At 49.5% G+C, this 15,297-nt stretch overlaps 1 protein-coding gene across 3 annotated transcripts in view; it reads left to right on the top strand.

Annotated features, from left to right (window-relative positions):
* Positions 1-1,747: 1,747 nt before the first annotated feature.
* The window catches only part of LOC144108775 (uncharacterized), a 44,221-nt gene continuing 30,671 nt past the window's right edge, over positions 1,748-15,297 (top strand). The window contains exons 1-2 of one of the 3 annotated variants that reach the window (XM_077641950.1): positions 1,748-2,514; positions 2,903-3,101. In XM_077641950.1, coding sequence (XP_077498076.1) covers positions 3,014-3,101 — 88 coding nt within the window. In that variant the 5' untranslated portion in view covers positions 1,748-2,514; positions 2,903-3,013. The remainder of the gene's footprint in view (positions 2,515-2,902; positions 3,102-15,297) is intronic. The other 2 variants (XM_077641951.1, XM_077641949.1) reach the window with 2 other exon arrangements.

The following is a 15,297-nucleotide window of genomic DNA, read 5'->3' on the forward strand; positions in this document are numbered from 1 at the left end:
AGGAATCCTCTTAACGTTTTCGGTGTTCGTATCCACAGCGAGATGTTTGGAGCGATGGCGTAATGCATTTTATGCCTTCTGCGGTTCGTTCGAGGCACCAGCCACCACCTTAAGGCAGCTAGCAAGAAATCAAGAGGTCGCTTTCTTACTTCCCATATTTGGAATAAAAAATGCCCCACGTTGCCAAGAACATGGAGTGATTAACGAAATACAGGCGCTATCCTTGCGATAGATAACGAAGTACTATTTCCTGGATGTCGAGCAGTAAGCGTGGTGCCGGCCATATTTCGATAGTTGCCTCGAGAACACGTCATTCTCATATTAGGATAAGAATAAGGTATGAGATGGACTTTAGGCCATGAACATCGAAAAAAGGGTAAAGAGAACGCTGAAGCAATCCTTGCCGATCATTCCAGCGTGCGCACTAAATTCTCCGATTTACCAAGCGTACTACTCCGAATATGCGGAGTTGGGTCTCTATTAGCTCGCCATGCAAGTCACCATTTGCGGAATAGGCGCTCCTTATTTATATTGTATAAGTATTTATAGATATATTTATAGATTTTATTTAACCGTGGTAAACGTCCAATGATATGGATTGGTATGGCGGGCACATCGGCTATATGAGAGACGCCCTAGTGGAAGGCTTTAAATCGGAGCATTCTAGAGGGTCCAGTAACGACGAAAGACCGGAAGCTCGGCAATTTCAATTTGATACGAATAGATGCCAAAATGCGTCGTCAGACATAAAAGTCGCCCATTGGCGGGAAGGAAGTGGGATCACCGGACCGGAAGTTGCGTCACTTCCGGCAGAGGCATCAACCGCTTCAAAGGCTATCGCATTGTCCCAACACAATATAATTAGGTGTTCCCGTGAATTTGCTGCCCATTATTTTTATTGCCGGCCCGTCACAGGGATGAGCAATGCAGCCTTTGTGCCAGCACCTTGATCCAAAGCTTGGTTAAGAGATGTTTGCAGTTCGGGGTTTGTCGATTATAGCAGGTGCAGGTAGCAGAGAAAGTGAATGAGCAACCTTCAATACTAAGGCACTGGCACTTTGCTTATTCTAGAGAGGTGCGCATAGGGAAATAAGGTAAGTGGGACGAGCAGAAATTGAACGGAACGGGACGCTCCTGATTTATGAAGGCTCTGTGCCGTGTGGTGCTAACATCATGTGCTTGGTTTCGAGTGCAGTGTAACTCTAGTCGTACACGCCTGGCGTTTCTTCCATACAAAAAAAGAAAACAAGGAAGAATCTGCCGTTACAAGAAAGCTACGAAGAGAGCCATTTCAATGAAGGCCACCTCCGCAGGGGATTCCCCATCAGTGGGCTATCCCCGCACAATGACCACCACTCGGGAACGATGTAGTTCGTGCCGATTACCGCGACCTGGGTATACAGGGACCCGAATGAATGGAAGATCGCTTTTCGTAGCCACAGAGGGCGAGTTCTTTCGGTCCGCTCCTCACTCTCTGCGCGCGCAACTCGGCCGAGTACTGTCTGCCAGGTAAGGAAGCGAGCCGCTCGACAAGCGGGGGCGAGGTATGCAGGAAAGAAAAATAAGCAAGCGACGACGCAAAAGCAACAACCTGCGGCGCGGCGGCGAACAACGAAGAAGGAGAGAGAGAGGGAAGCAGCGTGCCCCGGCCGTCGCCAGGCAAAGTCCGCGATAAAGGATAGGTGCCGTGTAATCTGATTTGCGCCAAACGTACGTCGCGCCACCTATAGCAGCTGCCGCCGGCGGCGTCGGCGGCAAGGGGGGCTGGAAGGAAAGAAGCCCCGCAGCAGTAGCGCGCCTGATCCGGCGCTGGTTTCGGTGTCAGAGCCCCCCGCCGATCGGGCCGCCGACCACTTCGCGTTCATTCCCCCCCCCCCCCCCCCCCCCCCGTTCTCTCAGTCGGCGCGCGGCGTGGGTTGTGCTCAGGTTCGTCTGGCTTCGGCTTCATATCCACCCATTGTCTTCTAGCGCCCATCCGGCTGCAGACGAGGTTCGCGCTTTCCCAGCCACCTTTGTGTAGCTCGGCACACCGCCGCCGCTCCTGGACTGCTCGGGTGTCTTGCGTCCTGGTCCCGGAGGGGGTTAGGGAGAGCCCCTTCCTGTTGTCCGTCTACTGTTCTCATCCAGCCGTTCATCCAACGCTCTCAGCTTCGGAGACGTCGACGCGGAAAAAACCCGTCTCGATTCTCGAACGTCAGTTTAGCACCGCTCCTTTGGCTGGCTTTCACTTGAAGCGCCGCAGCCAGCTCGTTGCGGTCCTGGTTCCGCCCCGACTTGTTCCCCACACGTCGTCTTCCCTGCAGCAGCGGAACAGACCTGTGGAAACCGGGACAGAGAGGACTCCGGTCGTGTGGCGGAAATTGATTTGACGCCGGAAAGACGCTTAGGATCTGAGCCAGGATCCCGGCCCTTCTATAGCAGCAAGCATCTTCTTGGAGGCAACGCCCACCTCAGGAGGATCGCTGAGCCCGGTGCCGCTGTCCTTCGCCAGCTTTTGTGCATCACTATCTGCAGGTTTGTTTCACTTTTCACACTGCGTATTGCGTCAGCCCACGCATCCTGTCAAAAAAAAAAAGACAAAACGAGGGGGAGGGGGCTCAGTAAGGAAAGCTCTACGCACGTTTCCGTAGACGAAGTGATGCCGGCTGCCGCGCTTGCCGGAAAGTCGCGCAACGTGCTTATTGTTTCTTTACTTTCTCTTTGCCTGGCGCACTCTCGTCTTTTCCTTTGAGCTGCTACGGCAGCCGCGGCGCAGAGGAAAGAACAATAAAACGTAAAGGGTTGGTTATTGTCTTGCACCATTGTAGGTTCGACTGCTGCGCGTTGATGTGTGTGCCGGTGACGTATTGGTTATCTGCTTACTTCCTCTTGATTGACGGGGACGCCTCCGCTTGCGTTGCAGCCCGAACCGTCGACGGAAAACAACGGCCACTGATTCAAGGCGCGCGCACTGAGCGGCTGTGTTCGTCTGCCCAAGCTTCACCTGCACCTCCGGTTCTTCCTGCCGACAAAGATGATCACTCGGCCGGGTCCTACCATGCTGCTCCTGCTCCTGTCGGCGGTCTCCGTGCTCCACTTCGCCTCGGGAGATATCAACTCCGGTGAGGCTGTCGCTGCTTATTTCAAGGTGTTCGTTCTGATGGCCTGTACCAGTGGCAACGTTCCACGCACTGGTTGAGCGGCTATTCCGTTAACAACGTATCACGTGACCATTTTTTTGAGCGACTCATTCGTTTGTGCAACAGATAAAACGGTGCTATTCCAATTAGCTTCCTACTTTATAACAGCACATTTGGCGTCCGCGCAGGATAAGCCGAGGTACAGAGTAGGGATAGATTGGCCTTTCTTCCTCCTGTATAGCTCGCGCGATTCCCCAGTCTAGTGCTACGCAAGCACTGGCTATGATCAATGCATGACCCCCAGTTCTGCCATGGCTCGCCAGTCGATCGCATCCCTGCCAAGACTATGTTGGCGCAAACGAAAGGAATGAAAAATAGGCCCCAGCGTGCATCGGTATGCGTAACAGGCTTAATTCAATGGTATAATAAATGAATTGGTCCCGAGGGACAAAAATTTGCTTCCCAGTCGGAGAGTGTGGTCGTGCAATCACTCGTCACTGTGCCTGAAAAGATGGGTAGCTCGAAGCCAGGTTCAGCTAGCGCTGTGAACTCGCGGTATCTTTTATGGGTGTTTCATAATGCTTTACGCTGTACGCCGTTGGCTCTAAACACGCCGCACTAGATCCCGCTATCGTCGCGCCTCTCAGTCGGCCGGTGCGGTGGATAAGAACGGAATGCAGTAGATTGAAGATAATCATTATACACTGGCCTTCCTGACAGCTTCACGCACGTGCCTACTTTTTGGGGTAGAAATATGGCTTTTGCGGCATAGTATTACCAGTGTTGGCGGACATAAGACCACCGCTGAATCGTCTTAAGTAGTAAGCTGCTTAATTTTTAATAATGACCTTTTTAACTAGTAGAGCTAGGAGCCTAGTTGCAATTAGATTTAATAATAATAATTGGTTTTGGGGGAAAGGAAATGGCGCAGTACCTGTCTCATATATCTTTGGACACCTGAACCGCGCCGTAAGGCAAGGGATATAGGAGGGAGTGAAAGAAGAAAGGAAGAATAGGTGCCGTAGTGGAGGGCTCCGGATTAATTTTCGACCACCTGGGGATCTTTAACGTGCACTGACATCGCACAGCACAGCGCTTTAGCGTTTTTCCTCCATAAAGACGCAGCCGCCGCGGTCGGGTTCGAGCCCGGGAACTCCGGATCAGTAGTCCAGCGCCCTAACCACTGAGCCACCGCGGCGGGTCTAGATTTAATGCCTTATCTGTTTTTATAATTCCGAAAACGTGATTACCCTTGGCGCTGTGGCTCCAAAAAATTTGGCTTTTTTGACTAGATACTAACCGCCGCGGTGACTCAGTGGTTAGGACGCTCGGCTACTGATCCGGAGTTCCCGGGTTCGAACGCGACCGCGGCTGCTGCGTTTCGATGGAGGCGAAACGCTAAGGCGACCGTGTGCTGTGCGATGTTAGTGCACGTTAAAGATCCCCAAGTGGTCGAAATTATCCCGGAGCCCTCCACTATGGCACCTTTATTCTTTAACTTCCTCCTTTATCACTTCCCTTACGGCGCGGTTCATGTGTCGGCCGATATGTGAAACATACTGCGCCATTTCCTTTGCCCAAAAAACCAATTTACCCAATTTTACTAGAGCCCCGCCGCGGTGGCTCAGTGGTTAGGGCGCTCGACTACTGATCCGGAGTTCCCGGGTTCGAACCTGACCGCGGCGGCAGCGTTTTTATGGAGGAAAAACGCTAAGGTGCCCGTGTGCTGTGCGATGTCAGTGCACGTTAAAGATCCCCAGATGGTCGAAATTATTCCGGAGCCCTCCACTACGGACCTATTTGTTCCTCTCTTCTTTCACTCCCTCCTTTATCCCTTCCCTTACGGCGCGGTTCAGGTGTCCAACGATATATGAGACAAATACTGCGCCATTTCCTTTCCACCAAAAACCAATTATTAATTATTATTACTAGACACGTGCACTGGAGAGGTTGCTTTGCCTGCATGTTTTCGAAAGCGCATGTATTTTTGCACGATGCAGCCGAATTTTGTCCAGCCACAGCGGCGAGGGTAAATGCGTTTTCGAAATTCTAGAAACGGGCGAAGTTTTTTTTTTTTGCCCCGCCCCGGTGGCTCAGTGGTTAGGGCGCTCGAATACTGATCCGGAGTTCCCGGGTTCGAACCTGACCGCGGCGGCTGCGTTTTTATGGAGGAAAAACGCTAAGGTGCCCGTGTGCTGTGCGATGTCAGTGCACGTTAAAGATCCCCAGATGGTCGAAATTATTCCGGAGCCCTCCACTACGGACCTATTTGTTCCTCTCTTCTTTCACTCCCTCCTTTATCCCTTCCCTTACGGCGCGGTTCAGGTGTCCAACGATATGAGACAGATACTGCGCCATTTCCTTTCCACCAAAAACCAATTATTAATTATTATTACTAGACACGTGCACTGGAGAGGTTGCTTTGCCTGCACGTTTTCGAAAGCGCATGTATTTTTGCACGATGCAGCCGAATTTTGTCCAGCCACAGCGGCGAGGGTAAATGCGTTTTCGAAATTCTAGAAACGGGCGAAGTTTTTTTTTTTTTTGCCCCGCCCCGGTGGCTCAGTGGTTAGGGCGCTCGAATACTGATCCGGAGTTCCCGGGTTCGAACCCGACCGTGGCGGCTGCGTTTTTATGGAGGAAAAACGCTAAGGCGGCCGTGTGCTGTGCGATGTCCGTGCACGTTAAAGATCCCCAGGTGGTCGAAATTATTGCGGAGCCCTCCACTACGGCACCTCTCCTTCCTTTCTTCTTTCACTCCCTCCTTTATCCCTTCCCTTACGGCGCGGTTCAGGTGTCCAACGATATATGAGACAGATACTGCGCCATTTCCTTTCCACCAAAAACCAATTATTAATTATTATTACTAGACACGTGCACTGGAGAGGTTGCTTTGCCTGCATGTTTTCGAAAGCGCATGTATTTTTGCACGATGCAGCCGAATTTCGTCCAGCCACAGCGGCGAGGGTAAATGCGTTTTCGAAATTCTAGAAACGGGCGAAGTTTTTTTTTTTTGCCCTGCCCCGGTGGCTCAGTGGTTAGGGCGCTCGAATACTGATCCGGAGTTCCCGGGTTCGAACCCGACCGTGGCGGCTGCGTTTTTATGGAGGAAAAACGCTCAGGCGGCCGTGTGCTGTGCGATGTCAGTGCACGTTAAAGATCCCCAGGTGGTCGAAATTATTGCGGAGCCCTCCACTACGGCACCTCTCCTTCCTTTCTTCTTTCACTCCCTCCTTTATCCCTTCCCTTACGGCGCGGTTCAGGTGTCCAACGATATATGAGACAGATACTGCGCCATTTCCTTTCCACCAAAAACCAATTATTAATTATTATTACTAGACACGTGCACTGGAGAGGTTGCTTTGCCTGCATGTTTTCGAAAGCGCATGTATTTTTGCACGATGCAGCCGAATTTTGTCGAGCCACAGAAGGTAATCGCGTTTTCGAAATTCTAGAAACGGGCGAAGTTTTTTTTTTTTTTTTGCCCCGCCCCGGTGGCTCAGTGGTTAGGGCGCTCGAATACTGATCCGGAGTTCCCAGGTTCGAACCCGACCGTGGCGGCTGCGTTTTTATGGAGGAAAAACGCTAAGGCGGCCGTGTGCTGTGCGATGTCCGTGCACGTTAAAGATCCCCAGGTGGTCGAAATTATTGCGGAGCCCTCCACTACGGCACCTCTCCTTCCTTTCTTCTTTCACTCCCTCCTTTATCCCTTCCCTTACGGCGCGGTTCAGGTGTCCAACGATATATGAGACAGATACTGCGCCATTTCCTTTCCACCAAAAACCAATTATTAATTATTATTACTAGACACGTGCACTGGAGAGGTTGCTTTACCTGCATGTTTTCGAAAGCGCATGTATTTTTGCACCATGCAGCCGAATTTTGTCGAGCCACAGAGGGTAATCGCGTTTTCGAAATTCTAGAAACGGGCGAAGTTTTTTTTTTTTTTTTGCCCCGCCCCGGTGGCTCAGTGGTTAGGGCGCTCGAATACTGATCCGGAGTTCCCGGGTTCGAACCCGACCGTGGCGGCTGCGTTTTTATGGAGGAAAAACGCTAAGGCGGCCGTGTGCTGTGCGATGTCCGTGCACGTTAAAGATCCCCAGGTGGTCGAAATTATTCCGGAGCCCTCCACTACGGCACCTCTCCTTCCTTTCTTCTTTCACTCCCTCCTTTATCCCTTCCCTTACGGCGCGGTTCAGGTGTCCAAAGATATATGGGACAGATACTGCGCCATTTCCTTTCCCCCAAAACCAATTATAATTATTATAATTTTTGCTAGACACGCGCACTGGAGAGGTTGCTTTGCCTGCATCTTTTCGAAAGCGCAGGTATTTTTGCACGATGCAGCCGAATTTTGTCGAGCCACAGCGGCGAGGGTAATCGCGTTTTCGAAGTTCTAGAAACAGGCGAAGTTTTTTCAGCTTCGGTCTTTTTATCACTTCCTTTTCTATGTTACCTTTATATCCCTGCATCCCTTACCCCCAGTGCTGTGTAGCAAGCTGGTTTCATCTACTGGTTAACCTCCCCACCCACGGTGGAAGATATTCTTCCACCGTGTCCCCACCTGAGGTTCCTCTTCCTCTTCTTCCTCCTCCTAGAAACAGATATGGCTCTTACTAATGACTGGCTACAAATCTGATTGCAACTAGGCGCCTAACTCTACTAGTTAAAAAGTTAATTATTCAAAAATTACTTAAACAGCTTACTACTTAAATTTCACCGGTTTTCTGGTGTCCGCCAATGACTAGTAACACTATGCCGCAAAAGCCACATTTTTTGCCCCAGAAACCTTGTTTTTGAAAGTGTTAATAATAATAATAATAATAATAATAATAATAATAATAATAATAATAATAATAATAATAATAATAATAATTGGTTTTGAGGGAAAGGAAATGGCGCAGTATCTGTCTCATATATCGTTGGATACCTGAACCGCACCGTAAGGGAAGGGTAAAGGAGGAAGTCAAGGAAGAAAGGAAGAGAGAGGTGCCGTAGTGGAGGGCTCCGGAATAATTTCGACCACCTGGGGATCTTTAACGTGCACTGACATCGCACAGCACACGGGCGCCTTAGCGTTTTTCCTCCATAAAAACTCAGCCGCCGCGATCGGGTTCGAACCCGGGAACTCCGGATCAGTAGTCGAGCGCCCTAACCACTGAGCCACCGCGGCGGGGAGTTTTTGAAAGTGTTCGCTGAAACATCCTGTATATGCCTGTCTGTGTGACGGAACTATATGGGTTGGAGGCTTAAGAAAAGGTGTGTACTCAAATTGGAGGCAGCGCAGGGAGCAGTGATAGGGAGAATTAAGGGGGGTAACGTAACGCTACAAGATATGTAGAGACCAGAGTAGGCTGTGGAAGCGACTCTAGTCAATGGTAAAGTCGAGGAAGAACTATGCATGGACAGGTTTTGTAATGGGGAGAGGAAGTAGCCGATTATCCTTTGGGGCAATGGAGTGTAGACAAAAGAAGCGTAGCAGAGAGCGATAGAGTCGAGTGGACGGATCAGATTAGGAAGTTTATGGGGATAAGATGGCCGCTGCTCACACAGATCAGGGTTAGTTAAAAGGTCAATGGGAGAAAGCCTTTGCCCTGCAGTGAACCTAGGTTTAGGGTGATGACGAAACTTTCATCTCGCCTCATTGCATTGCGTCTAAGAGACAATGAGGACGAATTGATGCCAGCCGGTGTCGATAGATTATCGCAATATGTAATGGTAGAAAGGCTACCTTCACTGACAACGGAGGTTATAATTTATAAGCCAAGAAAGGAGAAAAAATGAAATAGAAGAATCGCCGCCCACTTCCCTTTTAAAAATGGTGTACAGTCTATAGACTTTAGACTACTTATAGACTCGATTGCCTAGCTATAGGTATTTCTTTTTGTCTAGTGATAGTCTATAGACAAGCCTACTAAAAGTGTATGGCCATAAATCTTTCGATGGTCTATAGACGGTATATAGGATTTGTATTGCCCATATACTATCTTCTAGGGTTTGTCTATAGAAAGTCTATAGACTTTATTGACAGAAGTTTATGGACAGTCTATAGACTGTCTGAAGTTTTTGTAAGGGTTTCTCCAAGCAGACTGCGGAGACGTCAAGAAGTTCTCCGCCCGCACAGCCCTTGAAGCTATTGGCTACTCCACCTTTCACTTCCGAAAGGTGATGAGTCCTTTTCGGTATTGACGTTGAGGGGCAATAAATAAGGTGACAGGGAAGAAAAAAATGTCCTCTTAAATGCAGTTCTCTCAGTAATGAAAACGAGGCTTTTCCTGCTGAAGCAATGTCAACGTAGCCAGAAAGAACCATAAAAAATAGATTGCTCTTTTTTTATGAGAACAAAAATTGGGTTGAGTTGTGCTGAGTGCCTCTAATGTTTCCCATTGCGCCACTGTCCAGGATTTTTTTAGTTTACTCGCAATTGCTTCAATGTGCAGTGTGTTCCGCCTACTTCAGTTTTTAAAATACCTTCTTGAGCTAGGAGAGCACATTTTACGGCATGTCATTTCAGTCGTGTAGTACATCAGAATACAGCTAAAGTGTGCTAGCTGCAGGCTGGTTAACTACTGTAGAATAATTACCTTTTAACTATCACTGTTAGGCTCCCTAATTATTGAGAGGCGTGTATACCATCGTAATTAATATCCATATCAGTTTTCAGGATTTCTAAAGCGCCGTTACCCTCTATGCTGTGGCCCAACAAATTATGGCTACATCGCGCCAAAATGCGCGAGCTTTCCAGAAGTTTGCAGGCAAAGCAACCTCTCCAGTGCGCGTAACTTTTCGAAATCGCCACCATTTGTTGGGCCACAGCGCCGAAGGTAACCGCGTTTTCGAAAGTCAAAAATTGGTATAGATAGTACATACGGTGGGCCACATTCCTCTGAATAATTAAAGAGCCTAACAGTGAAAGTTAAAAACAACTATTCAATTTTAGTTAGCCAGCCTGATAGCACTTGCTAGCAGTATTCTGATCTACAACACCGCTGATAATACTGTGCGGAAAAATCGCTCCTCCAAGTCAAAAAGCCTAATTTAAAAAATTGCTGAAGATATTAGGTGGAACACTTTGTATGTCTCCGTGGCTTTTTGCAAGTGAACTCGTTGGAACACGTTCACAACCAAGGAGCCGCGTGTCCGAAAGGTAGCTTGCGTTCACCTCGATGTTCGTGTGTTGCGGAGCCAACTGACGCATGCACACTGGCACAGTGTAAACGATGTTTCTCGTCTTTTCGCGAAGGTCACCGTCGATAAGCTATCGGCAAATACGGGGCCTGGCGGAATTGCTCCGATATAGCGAGATTACGCGCGGCGCGGAAATCTAGAGTGAACTGTGCTCTTTCGTGGCTACAGCTGGCAGCCACTTATAGGAAAGCCGATGTAAGGCACTTGATGCGTACGGCTCTGAAGCACAAACCTTTGCCCCTTTCACGATACATTCGAATAATTCGTTGCTTTCAGTCATCGCTCAAGTGCACATGCGACAAGATATTTCGGCCAGTGAGTGTGACGGAACTACACCGCTGGTGACGTAACGCTAGAACATAGCGGTCACCGGAACAACTTCTCTGCTTATCTAGGTTGTAATAATTGGTTTTTTGGGAAAGGAAATGGCGCAGTATCTGTCTCATATATCGTTGGACACCTGAACCGTGCCGTAAGGGAAGGGATAAGGGAGGGAGTGAAAGAAGAAAGGAAGAAAGGGGTGCCGTAGTGGAGGGCTCCGGAATAATTTCGACCACCTGGGGATCTTTAACGTGCACTGACATCGCACAGCACACGGGCGCCATAGCGTTTTTCCTCCATAAAAACGCAGCCGCCGCGGTCGGGTTCGAACCCGGGAACTCCGGATCAGTAGTCGAGCGCCCTAACCACTGAGCCACCGCGGCGGGTCCGCGAATGCTGAACTTTGTACGCTTATATAGGGGCGCTGGAATGAACATTGGTTTTGAGGAAAGGATATGACGCAGTAACTGCTTCATTTATCTCGGTGGACACCCGAACCGCGCCGTAAGGGAAGGGATAGAGGAGGTAGTGAAAGAAGAGAGGTGCCGTAGTGGAGGTCTCCGGGTAATTTCGACCACCGGGGGATCTTTAACGTGCACTGACATCGCACAGAAAACGGGCGCCTTTTGCGTTTCACCTCCATCGAAACGCGGCTGCTGCGGTCGGGACCGAACTCGGGTCGAGTAGACGAGCGCCTGAACCACTGAGCTGCCGTGGCGGGTAATCGTTTTTCTTTTTCTACGGTAAAAATGGGTTCTCTGGCTATTTATAGGTATGCTTGTCCGCCAGCAGGCGACGGACCTACCCCTGAGAAAATATTTAACCATTTTTCCGACACTTGGTGACATTTTCGGTGCGTACGTCATGAATTTGAAACATCACTCATTACCGTTTTGAAGTGAATGGCAGTGCAGCGTAGCCTCCGTGATCCGCGTTTAAAATTAACCACGACGCATCGCAGTTTACTTACGAAATCGCGCGATAGTGACACCTGTTTCACTTTTTTACACTTTGTAGCAGATAAAATCTGTTTCGAAGAATTTTGCTTTTTTGCTTTTGTCTTTAGAATTAGGTAATCTGTCGGTTTAGGTCGCCTTAATTTGTTCTCCATTTTCCTGCGAGACTCGCTCGACTATTTAAGTGCTTGCCACATCTCTCGATCCACAGCGAGGTCCATTTGGACGCATTGGTTCGTTTGTTCGTCGCCATGTGGCGCCACTTGCGTGGAGTGATGGTGTTCGTCATAGCGCAAGCTGCTGGAATCACTGGCTAATTCCCTTTACAATTCGTTGCGTAACGAAGAATGGCTAAAAATTAATTTGTTTCTCGTCGTAGGACCCGCCGCTGTGGCTCAGTGGTTAGGGCCCTCGGCTACTGATCCGGAGTTCCCGGGTTCGAACCCGACTGCGGGGGCTGCGCTTTTATGGAGACAAAACGCTAAGGCGCCCGTGGGCTGTGCGATGTCAGTGCACGTTAAAATCCCCAGGTGGTCGAAACCATTCCGGAGCCCTCCACTACGGCCCCTCTTTCTTCCTTTCTTCTTTCACTCCCTCCTTTATCCCTTCCCTCATGGCGCGGTTCAGGTGCCCAACGATATGAGACAGATGCAGCGCCATTTCCTTTCCCCAATAACCAATTATTCGTTCATTGACTGGTGTTACAATAAAGTTGTTTCTCTCTCTCTCTCTTCCCGTCGTATGTCAATAATTACGACGGCTCTCCCTTCCTCAAACTACCTGTCATTAGCAGGCACAACAACTGGCGAATTGGAAGGTGGAGGAAAGGGTGCTACTCTGAACAGAAAAGAGTAAAAATTGGACGAGCTCTCCTCTGGCGCACTCCTTTATAGAAAGGAGTGCGGTTGGGGACGTCTTACTCTATTTTTACTCCCATATAGCCATATTCATGTTCTGAGTGTATCAGGGGGTTCCATTGGTTGATACGGCTTGTGGTGCAGCAGCAGATTACATTTCGTACGGTCGTGAGCAGTATTAGAGGGAATAAAGTTTTCTTGCACAAAACTGCCACTTATCTGGTTAGTTCTCCACTAAATATGAGTGAGTGGTTATGGCGCTCGGCTGCTGGCCCGAAAGACGCGGGTTCAATCCCGGCCGCGGCGGTCGGATTTCGATGGAGGCGAAATTCTAGAGGCCCGTGTACTATGCGATGTCAATGCACGTTAAAAAACCCCAGGTGGTCGAAATTTCCGGAGCCCTTCACTATGGCGTCTTGCATAGCCTGAGTCGCTTTGGGACGTTAAACCCCCTTAAACCAAACGTAAATATGAGTGACTCGAGTGTCATACAATAATAGGGAAAACTAGTTAGAAAACGTAACAAAACTGTGCTTGTCACACAGTCATGAAGTAATCAATGAATACATGCTCAAACTTCGTTCCCTCTCGTGTTGCACAAAACTGTACAATCTAAACACGAGTACGCCTATGTGGGAGTAAACAGTGAGTAAGCTGCCCTCTAGTGCACTCTCTTTTAAGGGCAGGGTATGCTGCCGAAGTCCCGGTGTAAATTTCGGCCACTACATATACGGAATGCTTACTCTTGGCAACGGAGGCATATTCAGACTTCAAACCACAAGTTGATGGACTCGGCAATAATAATAATAATAATTGGTTTTGGGAGGAAAGGAAATGGCGCAGTATCGGTCTCATACAATAATAATAATTGGTTTTTTGGGGGAAAGGAAATGGCGCAGTATCTGTCTCATATATCGTTGGACACGTGAACCGCGCCGTAAGGGAAGGGATAATGGAGGGAGTGAAAGAAGAAAGGGAGAAGGAGGTGCCGTAGTGGAGGGCTCCGGAATAATTTCGACCACCTGGGGATCTTTAACGTGCACTGACATCGCACAGCACACGGGCACCTTAGCGTTTTTCCTCCATAAAAGCGCAGCCGCCGCGGTCGGGTTCGAGCCCGGGAACTCCGGATCAGTAGCCGAGCGCTCTAACCACTGAGCCACCGCGGCGGGGGGTCTCATATGCGTCGGAATTATGCTTTTAAACGCGGCACCGCTGGCCTCGAGTTTATCAAATAGAGGAGATTGAAACCTCGGTTGGAATCTCTGTAGCTACAAAAGCTCGGACGTTCTGTTGAGGGAATTTGTTTCCGTTGCGAACCATAAGAATTTCGTATCTTTAGTGATGGAAATCTACCTCAGGGCTTGGAAAACATACCCTTCCCCAATTGGAGCCCACTAGAGGACAGGTTGCTCCCTTTTGTAGCAAAGCTACACTGGGGCTACCAGTCGAGCATTTCGCGGTGCATGGGAGAGGCCAGTTGTGCGCATGCGCCGTTACCATGGCAACCGGAGAGGAGCAAGGTGCAGCGTGCGTTTCGCCATCGCCGCGGCCGCGCGTACGCTCCACCGTCAGAGCCGAGCGTGACGTCACGCGGATGAGCAGTTGTGCGCATGCGCCGATACCATGGTAACCATAGAGTCCCCACAGCTGCGCCGCGTTTTTCGTCGCCGCCTCGCTTCACGCTACTCTATCACCCGAGCCGCGCGTCGCATGCGCAGCATTGCGCATATAAAAGGCGGAGATAAAATGGGCGTCTGTATCCCAACGTTTGACATGGATGCAGAGGAGAGTCCAGCCTCTGCTAAACGGCGGTATATACAAGAGAAGATTAATTCTTCCGATCCTGGGGTTGTCGCCTGGCACTTGGCTTGCTCAATAAAGAGAGAATGAGCGTCGGAAGGCGAAGAGAGCAGCGGAGGCACCCGAACAGAGGGAGGAACGGCTTGCAAAACGGAGATGCCAGACTGCCTAGTGTAATAGACGGCGCATAGCCGCCGAGATGGAGCCTATGGAAGGCGTCATTCAAAGGGAACAAACAAGAGGATGTGAAGGCCCGTCGTGTGACTGATCACACCATTCGAGTTTCCGAAAAACAAGCTCAGCCAGGGAAACGTACCTCTCGCTACGTATATCTTGACATAGCCGAGCTAAGCCACTGCCGTATTTTTACTCCAGGACTGCTTTAAAGTGTACGTTCGCAAACTATACACCCAAAACCAGACTGTCTTTGTATTGCTGACGGTCCTGGTAATTGGAACCAACCGCGCCATGTTTTTTCACTGATGTTCTACTTCACGGATTGCAAACCAGTCGTTTCCTTTTTTTTTTTTTGCTCTTGCTCCCCTTTGGCAAAGAAGATTTCGAGTACAGGCGCGTCTGAAGATAAGCCTCCGAGTGCGGCTCAGAATGCATTCCCTGCTTCTCTTTTTTCATTTAGCATCCGTTATCAGGCTTCGACCCGCGCCGCTCTTTTTGGACTTCCTGCTCTGACCGCATAGCATACGGCGGGGAGAGGACTCTAGAGAGGACCGAGGCACTTGTGAATGATAGGCGCGCGGTTGCGGCAGCAAGAATTTTTCTTTGTCATTTCCATGAAAGCGCGTACTGTCGCTGACGCAAGCCAAATGTGAGAGAATGCCATCGCGTCTCCTAGTTGGCAGTTCCTGTGCACATTATTCGAATTTCGTTACGTACAGCTGTCAACGAAGAAACGAGAGCTGGTATCCTGATTTGTGTCCATTTTCCTTTTGCCTCTATTAATGTTTGTCTCAAATCTAGCGATAGTGAGGGCATGGCATATGACTTCAGCACATGAGCCGCCGAGGTGGCTCAGTGCTGTGGTTACGGTGCTCG

The sequence above is a fragment of the Amblyomma americanum genome, chromosome 10, assembly GCF_052857255.1.
Source record: "Amblyomma americanum isolate KBUSLIRL-KWMA chromosome 10, ASM5285725v1, whole genome shotgun sequence".
NCBI lineage: Eukaryota > Metazoa > Arthropoda > Arachnida > Ixodida > Ixodidae > Amblyomma > Amblyomma americanum.